This window comes from Macaca mulatta, chromosome 20 (genome assembly GCF_049350105.2).
Source record: "Macaca mulatta isolate MMU2019108-1 chromosome 20, T2T-MMU8v2.0, whole genome shotgun sequence".
Classification (NCBI taxonomy): Eukaryota; Metazoa; Chordata; class Mammalia; order Primates; family Cercopithecidae; genus Macaca; species Macaca mulatta.
The window spans coordinates 1,502,499-1,519,566 of NC_133425.1; the positions used below are offsets into that span (position 1 = coordinate 1,502,499).

The window sequence follows — 17,068 nt, forward strand, 5'->3', positions numbered from 1 at the left end:
TGCCCCCCCGCCCCAGCATCTCAATCTGGGGTCTACTCCACCAGCAGTGGAGTCTGACTCCACTCACTGGCAGCACAAAGGTCTCCCCGCTGCCTTACAGCCCCACCCTCGACTGGACAGGGCCTGGCCACTGGGCGCACTGTAGCTCTCACCTCTAGGATGGCAGGGCAGGCTGCATGGCTCCTATGCCAGGAAGACCTACGGCCCCCAAACCTTAAAAACATCTCAAGGGCAGGGATTGGACAAACAGAACTATGCACGATTTCTGGATGAGCCTGACCCCACAGTGAAGTCTGTCCCAGGACTGTTGCGGGTGCGGCCAGCAGGCCCTTCAGAGGGGGTGGGGCTGGCACCGTCTCCTGCCCAGGCTGAGCTGGGCCCTCCTCTTACAGGGGCTGTGCTTCCACTCACACCCTCTGCTTGGCTCCCCTGCCACCACCTGTCCCTCAGATGACTCCAGAAGCTGCCCCTGGCCCACTGGGGTTCAGGCCTCGGGCCTCCTGCTGGCTGCGTGCACTAGAGGCTGCCAGAGCCGACATCATGGCAGGAAGGCCTCACGGCCACCTCAGCCAGGTGACCGTCCACTTCGCACACCAAGGCCCCCACCCACCTGCATTCTTGGACTTTCTCCCAGAGCCACATCCTTGCAGCCCCCTGGAGCCAGGCCCATAGGAGAATGAGCCAACATGTGGGGGCTGCCCCAAGGACGGGTGAAGGCCCCTCCAAGACCCCCTAGAGGATGACAGCCACAACAAACCTGCATCTGGGGCAAGCCTGGTAATGCCTGGGGGACCCCTGTTCTCAAGGCCCCTTTTGGGATATGCCCCTCCTGCCACCTTGAGCACACAAAGGCGCCACTGACACAGCCCATGTGGGATCACGTGGTATGGACACAGTAAGCCTTTCTCACGGGCTCGGAGTGGTCAGCACTGCAGGTGGGAGCAGAGCCCTGACTCACGGACTGCACGGACTGGACAGACGCACATAGTTGAGACCCACACTGCAAGCTGACGCACCTCGCGCACCTAAACACCTGCAGCCCCGACCCTGCTCAAGCCAGGTCTGCGGGGACCAGCCAGTTCCAAGCCGGGTGGGGCCAGGGGCAGGGGTAGGTCTCTGCCCCACAAGGGGCCTCCCATGACACCTGTGTGGATACAGGGCTGGCTGTTCCCAGGCCTCCAGCCGGGCCTGTTGGTCACTTATCGTCATGCTGGACAGTCAGCATCTCCTCTGATGGAGACGGGAGAAGGCTCTTGGGCAGCTTGGAGTCTGATGCCGTGGGACCCTCTCCTGCCACAGCTGCTTCTCAGCGTGGTACCTGAGCTCAGGCCCCAGGACGGCGGCTCTACCATGGGACCTGGCTTGAGACGCCTGGGCTGGGTGGGCAGGACCAGGAGGACCCTCAGGACGCACGTACTCTGTCTCGGAGAGCTCCATGTCCGACACGGCTGGTACCACGCGCAGCACTGGCGCGCACGCTGGCCTGACGCAGGCGCGTCCCCGCCGCATAACCTCCTGCACATACCTAGGGAACAACCCGCGTCAATGGTGGCTGCGCCGGCGGCCACCAGCCCTGGGGAAGGAGCCTCGACCAATGCTGCCGCGCAGGGACAGACGGAGCATGAAGGGGCTGTACAACCTGCCCCGTGAAGGCTCCAGTTTGCAGGGTGGACAAGACACCAAACCCCCTCCTAGGCCTCAGTGGTGCCAGACACTGCAGCACACTCCACACTCACGATCTGGGTACCAACCCCCCTGTTCCCCAGACCGCACTTTGGGGAGCTTCTGATCTGGGGTCCTGGGATCCTACCACCTCATCCCCTCTGGTGGGACGCCATCTCCTCCCGAGAGCCTGTCCTTGGGTCTCTGGCATGAATTCCCCACCAATGGCGTGGACACTGGCTCTGGGGTGTGGCAACTCTGTCTGCACCTCAGGGAGGCTGAGAGCCCCCCGGCGCCACAACTGAGGCCATCCTGGGGCAGCACGGCAGCTCCTCTCACGTGGACACCTCCACCGGGGTGCACTGGGCGACCCTGATGGTAGTTTCTACTCTACAGCCCGACAGGGCCCAGCACCCGACCTGCCTCTGGGCCTTCACTCCAAGTCTCCACAGCTTCTCGCAAAAACGTGTCCCCTGGACAGACAAACCCAGCAACTCTGGGTTTCCCCACAGCATCCAAACAGGGGCAGGAAGGTCGTGTCTCAGAACGGCGGCAATGGTTCCACGGCTCAACGGGCATCCCCTGCCATCATGTAGGGCCTGTGGGTGCCCGGGGAAAGGGCAGATGCAACTCGAGAGACCCCTGCTCAGCCCAACAAGGGGGCTCAGGAAGCCCCAGCAGGAGAGAGCACACAGGCCCAGGGCCTTGAACCTGCTGCACATGATGCCCACCCCCGGCTCATCTGCCAGCCCGGTCACACGCCCCAGCTCCGAGCACCACACACCAGGCTCCTGCATGGCACGGGGCTCTGGCTCCTTGTTGGCTGAACGAGATCACAGGGTCACAGACGTTTGGCCATAAAGTGATCACCCTTTGGGTTTGAGGTAACTGTGACCCTCTCTGGCCCCAGAGCTGTCATTAGGCTGAAACTTTAATGACTTGAGACCACACAGGCTTTCGGCTGGGAAGGGTCTGAACCCTGATGCTGGTTTGGCAGAATAGGGCCCCTGGCCCCAGCCTCCCTGGAGTGGCACAGCCCCAAAGCTGGAGGCCCAGGAGGTGGGCCTGGACCCCAGGCCCCAGGTGACCCAAGGTGGACAGGAGGAGCTGGTGACCTCTGAAGGCAACCATGGCCTCTGTGACCACAGCCCCAGGGCCTGCATGAGCTACAGGCTCCCAGGACCCTCACAGAGACCCTGATGTGTGAGGAATTCCAATGACCCAGGATGGCCGAGAAAACTGGCCTCAAGAGCAAAAAGCTGAAAGTGGAGAAGGCAGGTTCTGGCCTGCAGCAAAAACGCTGCCGGAACAAAGGAGCGGCCTCGCTGCAGCCCAGGCAGAAGCCAGCCTGCTCTGGGGAGAGAACAGGGTCTGGCTACTGGGGCCCAGAAGGCCAAGGAAGGCTTAGCGAGGAGGGGCTGGGGGCTGGACGTCCAGGATGACAACTCTACATCTGCACAGGTTGCAGACCCACGTAGTTTTCCAACCGCGTAGAGCCACTCAGGGCTCGTGGGGTGCGATTGTCAAGAGGCAGCCGCCATGCCTCCAGGACCCCTGCCTCAAAGCCCAGGCTGCCCAGCAGTCAGCAGCCTCTGGCTGGGACCAGTGTTCCCCACACACTGGGGCCCTGCAGACGCGGCTCAGGTTCAGGAAGGACCCCCCTCCACAAGAGCAGTGAGCACAGAGGCCTTGGGTGTGTGAAAGCTCCGGCCCCAGCCCTCCGTCCACCGCAGGGTCGCCTGCCACATGGCTCCTCAGTGGTTCTCAGTGGAAGGAAGGGCCCAGTATGGCTGGGCGACACCAGAGGGCCGTTTTTCCCCTGAAGACCTCAGGCCTTGGGGAGCTTCAGCCCCAGGAATGGTGCTGTGGTAACTCCCAAGACCCACCCCACCCCACGATGCGGCCGTACCTCTGTTTGGAGGGTGCCCGGCTGGCTCTCTTTTCTTCCTCCTCCAGACGTCGGCGCGCCTCCTCCAGCTGGGTTAGGGGGTTGGGAGCTGGGTGGGGTGGCATCGTGGGGTCTTGGATGAAGAGGTGGGAGGGCTGCACGGAGGTCCGGAGCTGAGGGCCGGCCCAGGGGTGCACGGCCGCGGGGCGCTCAAGGGACAAGGGTCTGGAGTTCTCATGGGGCTGTGGCTTCCTTGTCCCTGAGGACCTTGGGGAACAAGAGAACAAGCTGTGGCTGTGGCCAACACCCTGGCCAGGTGGCCTGGTGGGGCTACACCCATCTCACAAGGGCAGCCTCCTTCAGGGGTAGGATAGGATGGGCTACTGGGGCCTGGCCACCAAGACACATGGATGTCCTCCTCAGACCACACAATAAAAACATCCCGGCCGGGCACAATGCCTCACGCCTATAATCCCAGCAGTTTGGGAGGCTGAGGTGGGCGATCACCAGAGGACGGGAGTTTGAGATCAGCCTAACATGGTGAAACCCCGTCCCTACTAAATATACAAAAGTAGCCGGGCGCCTATAATCTCTGCTACTCTGGAGGCTAAGGCCAGAGAATGGCTCGAACTGGGGAACTGGAGGTTACAGTGAGCCAGGATCACGCCACTGCACTCCGGCCTAGGTGACAGAGTGAGGCTCGGTCTCAGAAAAAAAAAGACAACAAAAAACCATCCCTGATTTGCCTGTAATCCCAATCCTCTGGGAGGCCAAGGTGGGCGGATCGCCTAAGGTCAGGACTTCAAGAAGAGCCTAGCCAACATGGCGAAACGATGACTCTACTCAAAAAATACAGAAAATTAGCCAGGTGTGGTGGTGGATACCAGTAATTCCAGTTACTCGAGAGGCTGAGGCAGGAGAACTGCTTGAACCTGGGAGGCAGAGGTTGCAGTGAGCTGAGATTGCACCACTGCACTCCAGCCTAGGAAAGAGTGAGACTCCATCTCAAAAAAAAACAAAAAAACCAAAACAAACAAACAAAAAAAACTGGCCAGGCACGGTAATCCCAGCACGTTGGGAGGCCGAGGCGGGTGGATCACCTGAGGTCAGGAGTTCAGGACCAGCCTGGCCAACATGGTGAAACCCTGTTTCTACAAAAATACCAAGTTTACTGGGCATGATGTTGGGTGCCTGTAATCCCAGCTACTCGGGAGGCTTAGGCAGGAGAATCGTTTGAACCGGGGAGGTGGAGGGTGCAGTGAGTTGAGACCGGCCTATTGTACTCCAGCCTGAGCAACAGGAGCAAAACTCCATCTCAAGAAACAAAAAAGGCTGAGCGCAGTGGCTCACGCATGTAATCCCAGCACTTTGGGAGGCCGAATCACAAGGTCAAGAGATGGAGACATCCTAGCCAACATGGTGAAACCCCATCTCTACTAAAAATACAAAAATTAGCCGGGCGTGGTAGTGCACGTGCTGTAGTCCCAGCTACTTGAGAGGCTAAGGCAGGAGAATCGCCTGAACCCAGGAAGCGGAGGTTGCAGTGAGCCGAGGTTGTGCCACTGCACTACAGCCTGAGCAACACAGTGCAACTCTGTCTCAAAAAAAAAAAAAATCCTTTCATGGTGACTTTTTTCTTTTTTTGAGACGGAGTTTTGCTCTTGTTGCCCAGGCTAGAGTGCAGTGGCGTGATTTCGGCTCACTGCAATCTCCGCCTCCCGGGTTCAAGCGATTCTACTGCCTCAGCCTCCCTAGTAGCTGTGATTACTGGCACCCGCCACCACACATGGCTAACTTTTTGTATTTTTTTTTAGTAGAGATGGGGTTTTGCATCCATTAACATTTGCATCCATTTAACAGCTTTACTGGGATATAAATTATATACTAATCCTAGGGGCCGAGGCTGCAGTGAACTGTGTAATTGCACCATTGCACTTCAGCCAGGGTGACAGAGAGACTCTGTCTCAAAAAATAAAAAAAAGTCTTAATGAATAAAAATTATAAATATGTTTCAAAGTAGAACGTATTAATACTTATCCTAAAATATGGGACATGCAGTATTTAGTATATACAGCTATATAAAAAAAGGATTCGGATGGGCGCAGTGGTTCATGCCTGTAATCCCAGCACTCTGGGAGGCCGAGGCGGGTGGATCACCAGAGGTCGGGAGTTCGAGATCAGCCTAACATGGTCACCCCCTCCGCTGTCTCTACTAAAAATACAAAAATCAGCCGGGCGTGGTGGCACACACCTGTAATCCCAGCTACTCAGGAGGCTGAGGCAAGAGAATCGCTGGAACCCGGGAGGGGGAGGCTGCAGTTAGCCAAGACTGCACCACTGCACTCCAGCCCAGGGGGCAGAGCTAGACTCTGTCTCAAAAAAACAAAAACAACAACAACAAAAAAAAACGCCAGGCGCGGTGTCTCACGCCTGTAATCCCAGCACTTTGGGAGGCCAAAGCAGGCGGATCATGAGGTCAGGAGATCGAGACCATCCTGGCTAACACGGTGAAACCCCGTCTCTACTAAAAATACAAAAAATTAGCTGGGCGTGTGGTGGGCACCTGTAATCCCAGCTACTCGGGAGGCTGAAGCAGAAGAATGGCGTGAACCCAGGAGGCAGAGCTTGCAGTGAGCTGAGATTGCACCACTGCACTCCAGCCTGGGCGACAGAGCGAGACTCCGTCTCAAAAAAAAAAAGATTCGAAGGCCAGGAGTGGTGACTCTCATGCCTGTAATCCCAGCATTTTGGGAGGCCAAGGTGGGAGGATCGCTTGAGACCCACCTGGGCAACACACTGAGACCCCTATCTCTACAAAAAATGAGCCAGGCATGGTGCTGTGCACCTCCGTTCCCTCAGGAGTCCCAGAAAAACGACGAGCCCGTCCCCATCCCAGTCAGCACCGATGGGGACCCCAAGGCCTCGTGGGACGGGCTTCCAACACAGGCAGAAGCACCGCGCCCCAGGCGCTCGGCTGCCTCAAAAGTTCTCACCAAGTAATGTGGAGGGAGGTGCACCCTGGCTAGGGTCTGGGTGTGGGGGGGCAGATGAGGATCTAAGACCGAGAAAGCTGGGGCCACCTACCCACCAGGGCTGACACTTCCCAGCTGACCTGCCTCTGACCACGACGGGAAAATGGGGGGCACCACCTCTGTGGGGCCCCTGGCCCTCCTGCTGGGTTCTGGGCACAAGTGCAGGCCAAGGAGGCGAGCAGGGGCAACACCAAGACCGGCCCGGCGGGCAGCGGCAGGGGCTGGACCTGTGGTGCCAGGGCCTTGCTCCACACCTATACGAGGCCTCTGCCCTGCTGGGAGGAGAGTAGTGCTCAGGCTACACAAGAGCCTTTCCCAGCCCTCAGCAGGATGGCCAGGTGTGAGCACAGAAGGCTTCTCCATGGGTGCCCTGGGAGTGATGGCCAGCGGTGGCCTTCCCAGGTGACTTAGGTCATTCTCATGTGGGGGTCAGACTGGAAATGACCTCCCGAGAGCATCTGTGCTACCTGTGGGGTGACAGCCACGTTGGCTTCCCTCCCGCTCAGGGCTTCAGGGACAGTCTCTCTCTGGGGACATGAGATTTTCCTCCTGGAGACGTGAGGCCTCTCTCCCAGGCCCAGGGAGCCTGCTGGAGGATGCCCAGGAGAGTGCCCCAGTGAGAGGGGAAGTGTGAGGCATCAGAGGCGACACTCGCCGCACACACTGAAGCCGCACACACTGAAACTGTGCGGAGGCCAGAAGCGGCAAAGCAGGCCCCACGAGGCTGGCTGTGTGTGGGGGGTGCTCACCCGTGGCCGGTCCTGCGGTGCCTGCTGATCTCCTTCTCCCCCTCAATGATCCACTGCATGATCTTCTGGTTCTTCTCTGCATCCTCCGAGGCACCTGGCACCTCAGCGCTGGCGCTCTTCCCTGACTCGGCCTTCTTGGCATTTCTTTTGCACGCCATGCCCGCCTTCCCACTGCAAAGGCAACAGCAAGAGTGGCGAGTCGCCCTGGCCTCCCGTGGCTGAGGCTGTGCCCCCACCCGGCCTCTGTAAGGCTCCCGCGGCACAGCAGCTGCCTGCTGGCTGTCCTGGTGCTGCCCGGGGTGTTTCCTCTTTAAACACACAGGCGGTCACTGCTCATCCCTGAAGACTGAGGGTCAGTGGGAGCCAGGGTCGGGCTGTGGCCCCTGATCTTCATCTCCCACCTGAGGTCACGGCGTGGACTCCCCTGACCCGGGGCCCAGCCCACTCCCTCCAGCAGAGAGGGCTCCTGCCTGTTGCTGGTGGTCCTGGATTTCCTGAGTTTTACAGGGAGGTTCTGGCCTTCAACAGGGACACAGCCTCACCCCGAGCCCCCTCCTCACTGACAGGCACCTGCTCACCTGTGGGCCAGGCCATCGCTAGCGTTGGGGGCAGCGCCCACACTCTCTGAGTAGCCTCGGGACTTTGCCCCATGGCTGTGTGGTTCCGGACCCCACGCGAAGCTGCTCTGGGCCCTGCGGGCAGCCTCGGCCTCCACCTGCTCCTTGGGTCGGGCTGTGCTGTGGTGGACGTGGTGGTGGACGTGTCGGTGGTGGTGCAGGCCGGCCGCGTCCAGCTTCACCCCTGACTTGGGCGCATGCTTCCCGTGCCCCGAGGCGGCACTCCCCAGTGCCACCGGCATCTTGGCCATGTGCCCACTGTCCGGGGAGCGGTGGCCAGGCCCAGGTGACTGGCGGCCAGGTGTCCTCAGCACACGCTGTACGTGCTCGTCCAGGATGCTCTCGGGGTTCTCCTCGTGTGCATCCCGGAGCCCGGCACAGCCCACGTCCACACAGCGGGGTGGGAAGTGGTGCCAAGCAGGGGCAGGAGGCAGCTTGTGACACGGCCCTGGGAGCCCTGAGGATGGATCGCCGTCCTCACCTTCCTCCTCCTGTGTGGGGACAAGCAGCACCATCACCTCTCAGCACCAGCTGCACACTTGGGGAAAACAGAAAGCATCAGGCCTGGCCCAGCAGCCCCCAGCGATGCCGTCCCAGCCCAAGGTGGCTGGGAGCCCCTCCCCGCCAGTCCTGTCCCTGAGGATGGAGAGGCAGGATGGGGCATAGACAGAAGGAGCGGAGACAGCAAGGCCTCAAGGAATGCAGTGTATGTGTCGGCTGTGGGCGGAGCTCTGCAAGGATTTAGTTTAGTTTTATTCCTTTTTTGAGACAAGTTCTTGCTCTGTTGCCCAGGCTGGAGAACAGTGGTGTGATCACAGCTCACTGCAGCCTCCGCCTCCCGGGCTCAAGCGATCCTCCCACTTCAGCCTCCAGAATAGCGGAGACCACAGCCGTATGCCACCATGCCCGGCTAAGTTTTTTGTATTTTGGGAACAGATGGGATTCTCACCATATTGGCCAGGCTGGTCTCGAATGCCTGAGCTCAAGCAAATTGCGTGCCTTGGCCTGTGTGTGTGTATATATATATATACACACGTTATATGTGTATATATATGTTATACATATATAACTTACCCAGGCTGGAGTGCAATGGTGCCATCTTGGCTCAATGCAACCTCTGCCTCCCAGGTTCAAGTGATTCTCCTACCTCAGCCTCCCAAGTAGCTGGGACTACAGGTGTGCACCACCACGCCCAGCTAATTTTTGTATTTTTAGTAGAGACAGGGTTTCACTATGTTGGCCAGGCTGGTTTCGAACTCCTGACCTCGTGATCCACCCACCTCGGCCTCCCAAAGTGTTGGGATTACAGGCGTGAGCCACCGCGCCCGGCCTCCCCTTATATTTTAAGGAGAACCTTGCCCTTATACAGAAGGGCTCTTGGGCTTTGTACATGCTGTGATGCTTCTTGACGAACTTCCACATTAAGCCAGTGGAGTTTCACTTGATTCTCCGAGTTAACAGGTGGCGAAGCTTATCTGTCAGAGCAAACATTTGATCGCTTTAATTCCAAGTTGCATCTCATATTTATTTTCTCATCTTATTGGATTGACAAACTAAAAGTGTTGAGTAAATCTGGTATTAATACAATAGAAAGCGACGGAACTAAGCTACCACGTATGTATGTATGTATTTATTTATTTAGAGTCAGAGTCTTGCTCTGTCAGCCAGGCTGGAGTGCAGTGGCACGATCTTGGCTCACTGCAACCTCCACCTCCAGGGCTCAAGCAATCCTCCTGCCTCAGACTCCTGAGTAGCTGGGATTACAGGAGTGTGCCACCATGTCCAGCTAATTTTTTTGTATTTTTAGTAGAGACGCGGTTTCACCATGTAGGCCAGGCTGGTCTCCAACTCCTGACCTCAGGTAAACCACCGCCCTCGGCCTCCCAAAGTGCTGGGATTACAGGCGTGAGCCACCGCTCCCGGCCTATTTGTTTTTATTTTTTATTTTATTTTTTGAGACGAGTCTCACTCTGTCGCCCAGGCTGGAGTGTAGTGGCACCATCTGAGCTCACCGCAACCTCCGTCTCCTGGGTTCACACCATTCTCCTGCCACAGCCTCCTGAGTAGCTGGGACTACAGGCACCCGCCACCATGCCCAGCTAATTTTTTTATATTTTTAGTAGAGACGGGTTTCACCACGTTAGCCAGGATGGTCTCAATCTCCTGACCTTGCAATCCGCCTGACTCGGCCTCCCAAAGTGCCAGGATTACAGGCGTCAGCCACCACGCCCGGCCTATTTTTATTTATTTATTTATTTATTTTCATTTGAGACGGAGTTTCGCTCTTGTGACCCAGGCTGTACTGCAATGACGCAATGTTGGCTCACTGCAGTCTCCGCCTCCCAGGTTCAAGTAATTCTCCTGCCTTAGCCTCCTGGGTAGCTGGGATTACAGGCACCCACCACCATGCCCAGCTACACTTTCTGTATTTTTAGTAGAGACGGGGTTTTACCACGTTGGCCAGGCTGGTCTCGAACTCCTGACCTCAGGTGATCCACCCGCCTGGGTCTCCCAAAGTACTAGGATTACAGGTTTGGGCCACTGCACCTGATCGCGGTGGTGCGATCACAGCTCAATGCAGCCTCAACCTCCAGGGCTCAAGCGATCCTCCTGCTTCAGCCTCCCAAGTAGCTGGGACTATAGGACACCACGCCTCATTAATTTTTTTTCTTTCTTTTTTTTTTTTTTGTAGAAATGGAGAGTCTCACTATGTTGTCCAGCCTGCTCTTAAACTCCTGGCTTCAAGTGATCCTCCCATCTTGGCCTTTCCAAGTGTTGGGATTACAGATGTGAATCACCGTGCACAGCCTACCTCTGTGTTTTAATATAAACAAACCCCCCAACGTTTAGCACCAAACTCTCACACCTGCAAAAGTGTCCAAACGCAACTGAACAGGCATGCTCCAGAGTTGCTGTGGGCTTGGCTGTGGGCACCTGCACCGGGGCTGAGGGTGAAATATGGCACTACAGAGGATAGACAGACGCTGGGGCAGAGCCAGAGGACAGGCAGGTGGTGGGCATCCCCTGGTGGATGTGGCTATGCTGCCTCCCTTTCCTTGTTATTGTAGGGCTAAAAGGCCTGGGCACTCTGGGGAGAATTCTTAACCGAAGGTCTTCCTAGGGACTAAAAGTGTTTCAAGTTTTGATGCTGTTCGCCACCTCAGTCGAGGTCTGCATTGGCAGGAATTCCATCATGGGGCTGTGAAATGTTACAGATTAACTTAACCGTTCAGCTAATGGTTTTCGTTTTCTTCTTTGTACTTTAATTTCCCAAATTTTATGATGAAAATAGGTTTTTAAAAAATCTGGAGTTCGGCCGGGCGCAGTGGCTCATGCCTGTAATCCCAGCACTTTGGGAGGCCGAGATGGGCGGATCACAAGGTCAGGAGATCGAGACCATCCTGGCTAACATGGTGAAACCCCGTCTCTACTAAAAATACAAAAAACTAGCCGGGCGAGGTGGCGGGCGCCTGTAGTCCCAGCTACTCCAGAGGCTGAGGCAGGAGAATGGCGTGAACCCGGGAGGCAGAGCTTGCAGTGAGCTGAGACCCGGCCACTGCACTCCAGCCTGGGCAACAGAGCGAAACTCCGTCTCAAAAAAAAAAAAAAAAAAAAAAAAAAAAAAAAAAAAATCTGGAGTTCGGCCGGGCGCAGTGGCTCATGCCTGTAATCCCAGCACTTTTGGAGGCCAAGGCGGGCAGATCATGAGGTCAGGAGATCGAGACCATCATGGCTAACACTGTGAAACCCCGTCTCTACTAAAAATACAAAAAATTAGCCAGGCATGGTGGCAAGTGCCTGCAGTCCCAGCTATAGGAAGTCTGAGGCAGGAGAATGGTATGAACACGGGAGGCAGAGCTTGCAGTGAGCCGAGATCGCGCCACTGCACTCCAGCCTGGGCAACAGTGCAAGACTCCGTCAAAAAAAAAAAAAAAAAAAAAAGAATCTGGAGTACACGCCTGTAATCCCAGCACTTTGGGAGGCCGAGGCGGGCAGATCACGAGGTCAGGAGATCGAGACCATCCTGGCTAACACAGTGAAACCCCGTCTCTACTAAAAACACAAAAAAATTAGCTGGGCGCGGTGGTGGGCGCCTGTAGTCCCAGCTACTTGGGAGGCTGAGGCAGGAGAATGGCGTGAACCCAAGAGGCCGAGAGGCGGAGCTTGCAGTGAGTCGAGATCGCGCCACTGTACTCCAGCCTGGGTGACAGAGCAAGACTCCGTCTCGAAAAAACAAAACAAAGAAAAACAAAAATCTGGAGTTATTCCTTTTAGGGAAGGACCACCACTCCCGGGCCCTGGTGGTGCTGGACAGAGCCAGGACTCTGCCGTGCTCCCTGTTGCTGGGACAGAGCCAGGACTCCATGGGGTGGGGAAGCCTTGAGAGTCAGAGGTGAAAGCCACACACTCAGCACCTGTGGCTACACCTGCCTTTAACATGTCCTGCCCAAGGCTGGGCGCAGTGGCTCATGCCTGAAATCCCAGTGCTTAGGGAGGCTGAGGTAGGAGGATCACTTGAGCCCAGGAGTTCAAGACCAGTGTCGGCAATATAGCAAGATTCCATCTCTACAAAAATTTTTTTTAAAATAAGTCTCACTCAAAATGTGAACCTGCCCTACCAGAAGCACACACTGCGAATGGGTCAAGGCACAAAGATCAGCAGAAAATTACAGAGGCCAACACGGCAGCAAAACAGCAAAGACTTTCCTTTCCTACGTTTCTTTTGTGAGCATGTTTGTTTAAGGGCTGGTAACCTTCACCTGCCACCCAAATGATGATGCTGACGTCACAGCCCGTGGACCCGGGTGTGGCCTGCCGACGTTTCTGTATTCGTGGCAACTCTGTTCCCAATGTTTGGTTTTCAGACAACAGCCCAGTAAGGCCCCCAGGCAGGCCCCAACGCCGCTGACCTCACGTGCGCACAGCCAGCCTCCCCAGGGCCACCCCAGGAAGCAAGGGAGCTGCTCCAGTGACCACCAGGTCTGCAAGGTGAGGCCTCACTCACCGCCACAGGAACCACGTGGCACTGATGCTGGTCCTGCCAGCCCTGGCTAGGTTCAGGATCTTGGAGGACAAATTCCCTGAGTCCTTTCTTTGGGGGACTGTGGAGAAGGTGAACTCGGCACCTGCAGAGCCCTGGAGCTGGCACCACCCACACCTGTGCCCTACCCAGATGAGAGTGACCCTCAGACCCAGGGCCAGGGGAGACGAGAGGATGCAGCTCCACATGGTGGCAGAACAATTCACCAAGGATAAAAAATTGATGTGTGTGTGTGAGACATTTTCACACAAACCCCTTCATGGAGAGCTCCACCACCTGCAGCGACCACACCTGGTCCCCGACATGAATCTCAGCTACTCATTGAGCTGTGTAAGGTCTTCCCACCATCTCAACACAGTGCCCGGCGCTTGGTTTCCAAGCTCGGTTACCAACTGCACCCTGCATCCACCCTCATGGTGGCATCTCCAGGCTTCAGGGCACAGCTCACCCGGGTTGTGGGTGAAAGAGTGGGTGCACCAAGGGGTCTCCTGTGGTCTGAGGAGAGCTGAGGGTCTGCATTTTACATCACGGATCAGGTGAATGGAAATGCTCAGAAGCGTATACGTTTTCTAAGTATTCATATTCACGAATATTGAAAGAATGAAGGACCCCCCCCCCCCACTTGATGGTGCCCATTTACCTCCCATAGGAATTAATCTGGCTAAGAGAAAAGCAACGGCTTTTTTTTTTTGAGGCAGGTTGCTCTGTCACCCAGGCTGCAGTTCAGTGGCACAGTCTCGGCTCACTGTAGCCTTGACCTCCCGAGCTCAAGTGATCCTCCCACCTCAGCTTCCTGAATACCTGGGACCACAGGTGTGTGCTACTGTGCCCGGCTAATTTTGAAATTTTTTCTAGAGACAGGAATTTGCCACGTTGCCCAGGCTGGGTTCCAACTGCTGGGCTCAAGTGTTTCACTCGCCTCAGCCCCCCGCAGTGTTGGGGTCACTGGTGTGCACTGCCTGCCCAGCCCACAAGGGCAGCTCTGCAAGTGAGACATCCAGGTAGGAAGGGGTCTCCAGAGAAACTCCAGGCGGCCCGCGCACTGCGAGGAGCGCACAATGGGGTGGAGCCACAGAAGTTTGCGCCATTTGCAGTGGGGAGGAGCCTGGCCCCGCCTCTTCCTGGGTGGAACCTGGGATTCAATTTGCCAGGCAGGAAGCATACCAGCAGAACTCTGGCTTTGTGGGAAGTTTTTTTTTTGAGGTAGAGTTTCACTTGTCACCCAGGCTGGAGTACAGTTGCTCAATCTCGGCACAGTGAAGCCTCCACCTCCCAGGTTCAAGCGATTCTCCAGCCTCAGCCTCCTGAGTAGTTGAGGTTACAGGCGCCTGCCGCCACACCCGGCTAATTTTTGTATTTTTCTTTTTTTTTTTTTGAGACGGAGTCTCGCTCTGTCGCCCAGGCTGGAGTGCAGTGGCGCGATCTCGGCTCACTGCAAGCTCTACCTCCCGGGTTCACGCCATTCTCCCGCCTCAGCCTCCGAGTAGCTGGGACTACAGGCGCCCGCCACCACGCCCGGCTAGTTTTTTGTATTTTTAGTAGAGACGGGGTTTCACCATGTTAGCCAGGATGGTCTCGATCTCCTGACCTCGTGATCTACCCGCCTTGGCCTCCCAAAGTGCTGGGATTACAGGCTTGAGCCACCGCGCCCGGCCAATTTTTGTATTTTTCATTAGAGATGGTGTTTCGCCATGTTGGCCAGGCTGGTCTGGAACTCCTGACCTCGGGTGATCCGCCTGCCTCAGCCTCCCAGAGTGTTGGGATTACAGGTGTGAGCCACCGTGCCTGCCTGTTTCCCTTTTTACCTTTTCACCCAATAAACTCTGTCCTTCTCACCCTTCAAATTGTCTGTGAACCTAATTTTTCGTGGCCATGTGAAAGGGACCTGTCTTTAGCTGAACTCAGCAAAGAGTCCTACAACACAAGTGCCTAGAGGCTCGCGCACCATGGCCCTCAAGGAACCAAGAGTGACCAGGAGGTGGTGGAACTTCTCAGGCATCGCAGCCCCTGAGTGCACGTAGAAGAAAACTCCTGCATGCCACTAGCCCTTCCTGCTCTGCACATGCTCATCCCACTTGCCGGCCTCATGGGGTGAAGAAGTTGAGATCACCTGCTGCAGCCTCAGCTTGTGGCCCTGCTACCCACGAAGGACCAGGTACAGCAGGCAGCTGTGTCACCCCCAGCCCCTTCAATGCGGGTGACCAAGGTGTGTCTCTGGGCCTCTGAGGGTGGGATGGGGCCGCTGGACATCCCATCCTGAGCTGGGGCTTGGCTGCGGAGAAAGGGGCATGGGGGATTCAGCAGGGAGGCCTCATGGGTCAGCAGGCCTCGGCCAGCCCTGGGCATCCCCGCAAGGAATCGGGGCCAAAGCTGTCCTGATCATCAGGACATCCTAGCTGTAAGAGAACAGCAGGACACCACCGAGGCCCACTCACCATGCGCACGCGCTTCAGCCGCTCCTCCAGCTTCTCCTCGGCCTCCCGTGTGCGCTGCACGGCCTCCAGGCGGTGGATGAGCTCCTCAGCGAACTTCTGAGGTTCCACACGGACTTCCTTCGGCACCCGGTACGTGCGCTGCGACGGAGAGGACGGTGAGGCATGGGGGTTGAAAGGTCACTGCTAAAACATTTCTTTGTGAAGGGAAAGGGCGTGTGCTAGCTCTGTTGTATTTTATTTTTTTATTTTTTTGAGACGAACTCTCACTCTGTCGCCTAGACTGGAGTGCAATGGCACGATCTCAGCTCACTGCAACCTCTGCTTCCCGGGTTCAAGCGATTCTCCTGCCTCAGTCTCCCAAGTAGCTGAGACTACAGGTGCCCGCCACCGCGCCTGGCTAATTTTTGTATTCTTAGTAGGGATGAGGTTTTATCATGTTGGCCAGGCTGGTCTCCAACTCCTGACCTCAGGTGATCCGCCCGCCTCAGCCTCCCAAAGTGTTAGGATTACAGGTGTGAGCCACCAGGCCCAGCCTTTGTTGTTTTTTTTTTTTTTTTTTTTTTGAGACGGAGTCTCGCTCTGTCACCCAGGCTGGAGTGCAGTGGCCGGATCTCGGCTCACTGCAAGCTCCACCTCCCGGGTTCACGCCATTCTCCTGCCTCAGCCTCCCGAGTAGCTGGGACTATAGGCGCCTGCCACCTCGCCCGGCTAGTTTTTTGTATTTTTTAGTAGAGACGGGGTTTCACCGTGTTAGCCAGGATGGTCTCGATCTCCTGACCTCGTGATCCGCCCGTCTCGGCCTCCCAAAGTGCTGGGATTACAGGCGTGAGCCACTGCGCCCGGCCGCCTTCGTTGTATTTTAAAGCAAGAGTTTACTTTTTCCTCCTTTCAGTTGGGAATCAACTTCCTCACGGCCCCCCTTTTCCTGTCCGGCTAGTCTGTCCATCATTCCCCCACAGACCCAGGAGACAGGGCTGCTTCTTTCCAGCATCTCCCCACTACCAGATCAAGAGGCCTGAGCAGGGCAGCTTCAGGACACACAGCCAGCGCTCCCCATCCGCTTCAGAGAAACACTCGAGGAGATGCCCGCAGCGGGTGTGAGCAGAAGACCCCCGAGGCCCCAGGGTAGGGAAGGACACACAGGATTTGGAGGACAGGGGAGGTCTGGGAAAGGCGGGCTTTCCTTTTTAAAAGAATGTAAAGGCCAGGTGGTGGCTCACGCCTATAGTCACAGCATTTTGGGAAGTAGAGGCGAGCAGATCACTTGAGGTCAGAAATTAGACACCAGCCTGGCCAAAAAAGACCTCGTCTCTACAAAAAAAATTTTGTTTTAATTAGCCAGGTGTGGTGGCATCTGTGGTCCCGACTACTTGGGAGCTGAGGTGGGAGGATTGCGCAAGCCCTGGGAGATCAAGGCTGCAGTGAGCCGAGTTCACGCCACTGCCCTGCAGCCTGGGTGAGAGAGTGAGACCCCGTCTCAAAATAATAATAATAACAACAATATATCTGCAGTGTATTTTACAGTAATGCACCATATAGCTTTTTTAAAAAATAGAGATGGGGGTCTTGCTTCCCAGGCTAGCCTCAAACTCCTCCCACCTTGGCCTCCCAAAGCACTGGATTACAGGTGTGAGCCACCATGCC

General features: G+C 56.4%; 1 protein-coding gene and 1 long non-coding RNA gene across 14 annotated transcripts in view; one reads left to right on the forward strand and one right to left on the reverse strand.

The window, feature by feature from the left end:
- Nucleotides 1–17,068, reverse strand: part of AXIN1 (axin 1) — a 76,667-nt gene that overhangs the window by 2,291 nt on the left and 57,308 nt on the right. For 8 of the 13 annotated variants that reach the window (XM_077984814.1, XM_077984816.1, XM_077984817.1 and 5 more), the window contains 4 exons: nt 15,425–15,562; nt 7,910–8,439; nt 7,332–7,502; nt 3,572–3,817 (listed from right to left, as the gene is read on the reverse strand). In XM_077984814.1, the coding sequence (XP_077840940.1) occupies nt 3,572–3,817; nt 7,332–7,502; nt 7,910–8,439; nt 15,425–15,562 (1,085 nt within the window). Of the gene's footprint in view, nt 1–1,417; nt 1,526–3,571; nt 3,818–7,331; nt 7,503–7,909; nt 8,440–15,424; nt 15,563–17,068 lie in introns of all 13 variants that reach the window. The other 5 variants (XM_077984809.1, XM_077984811.1, XM_077984812.1 and 2 more) reach the window with 1 other exon arrangement.
- Nucleotides 10,597–13,472, forward strand: LOC144337781 (uncharacterized). The gene is made up of 2 exons (XR_013411286.1): nt 10,597–11,258; nt 13,227–13,472. It is a non-coding gene; the product is annotated as an uncharacterized LOC144337781 (long non-coding RNA).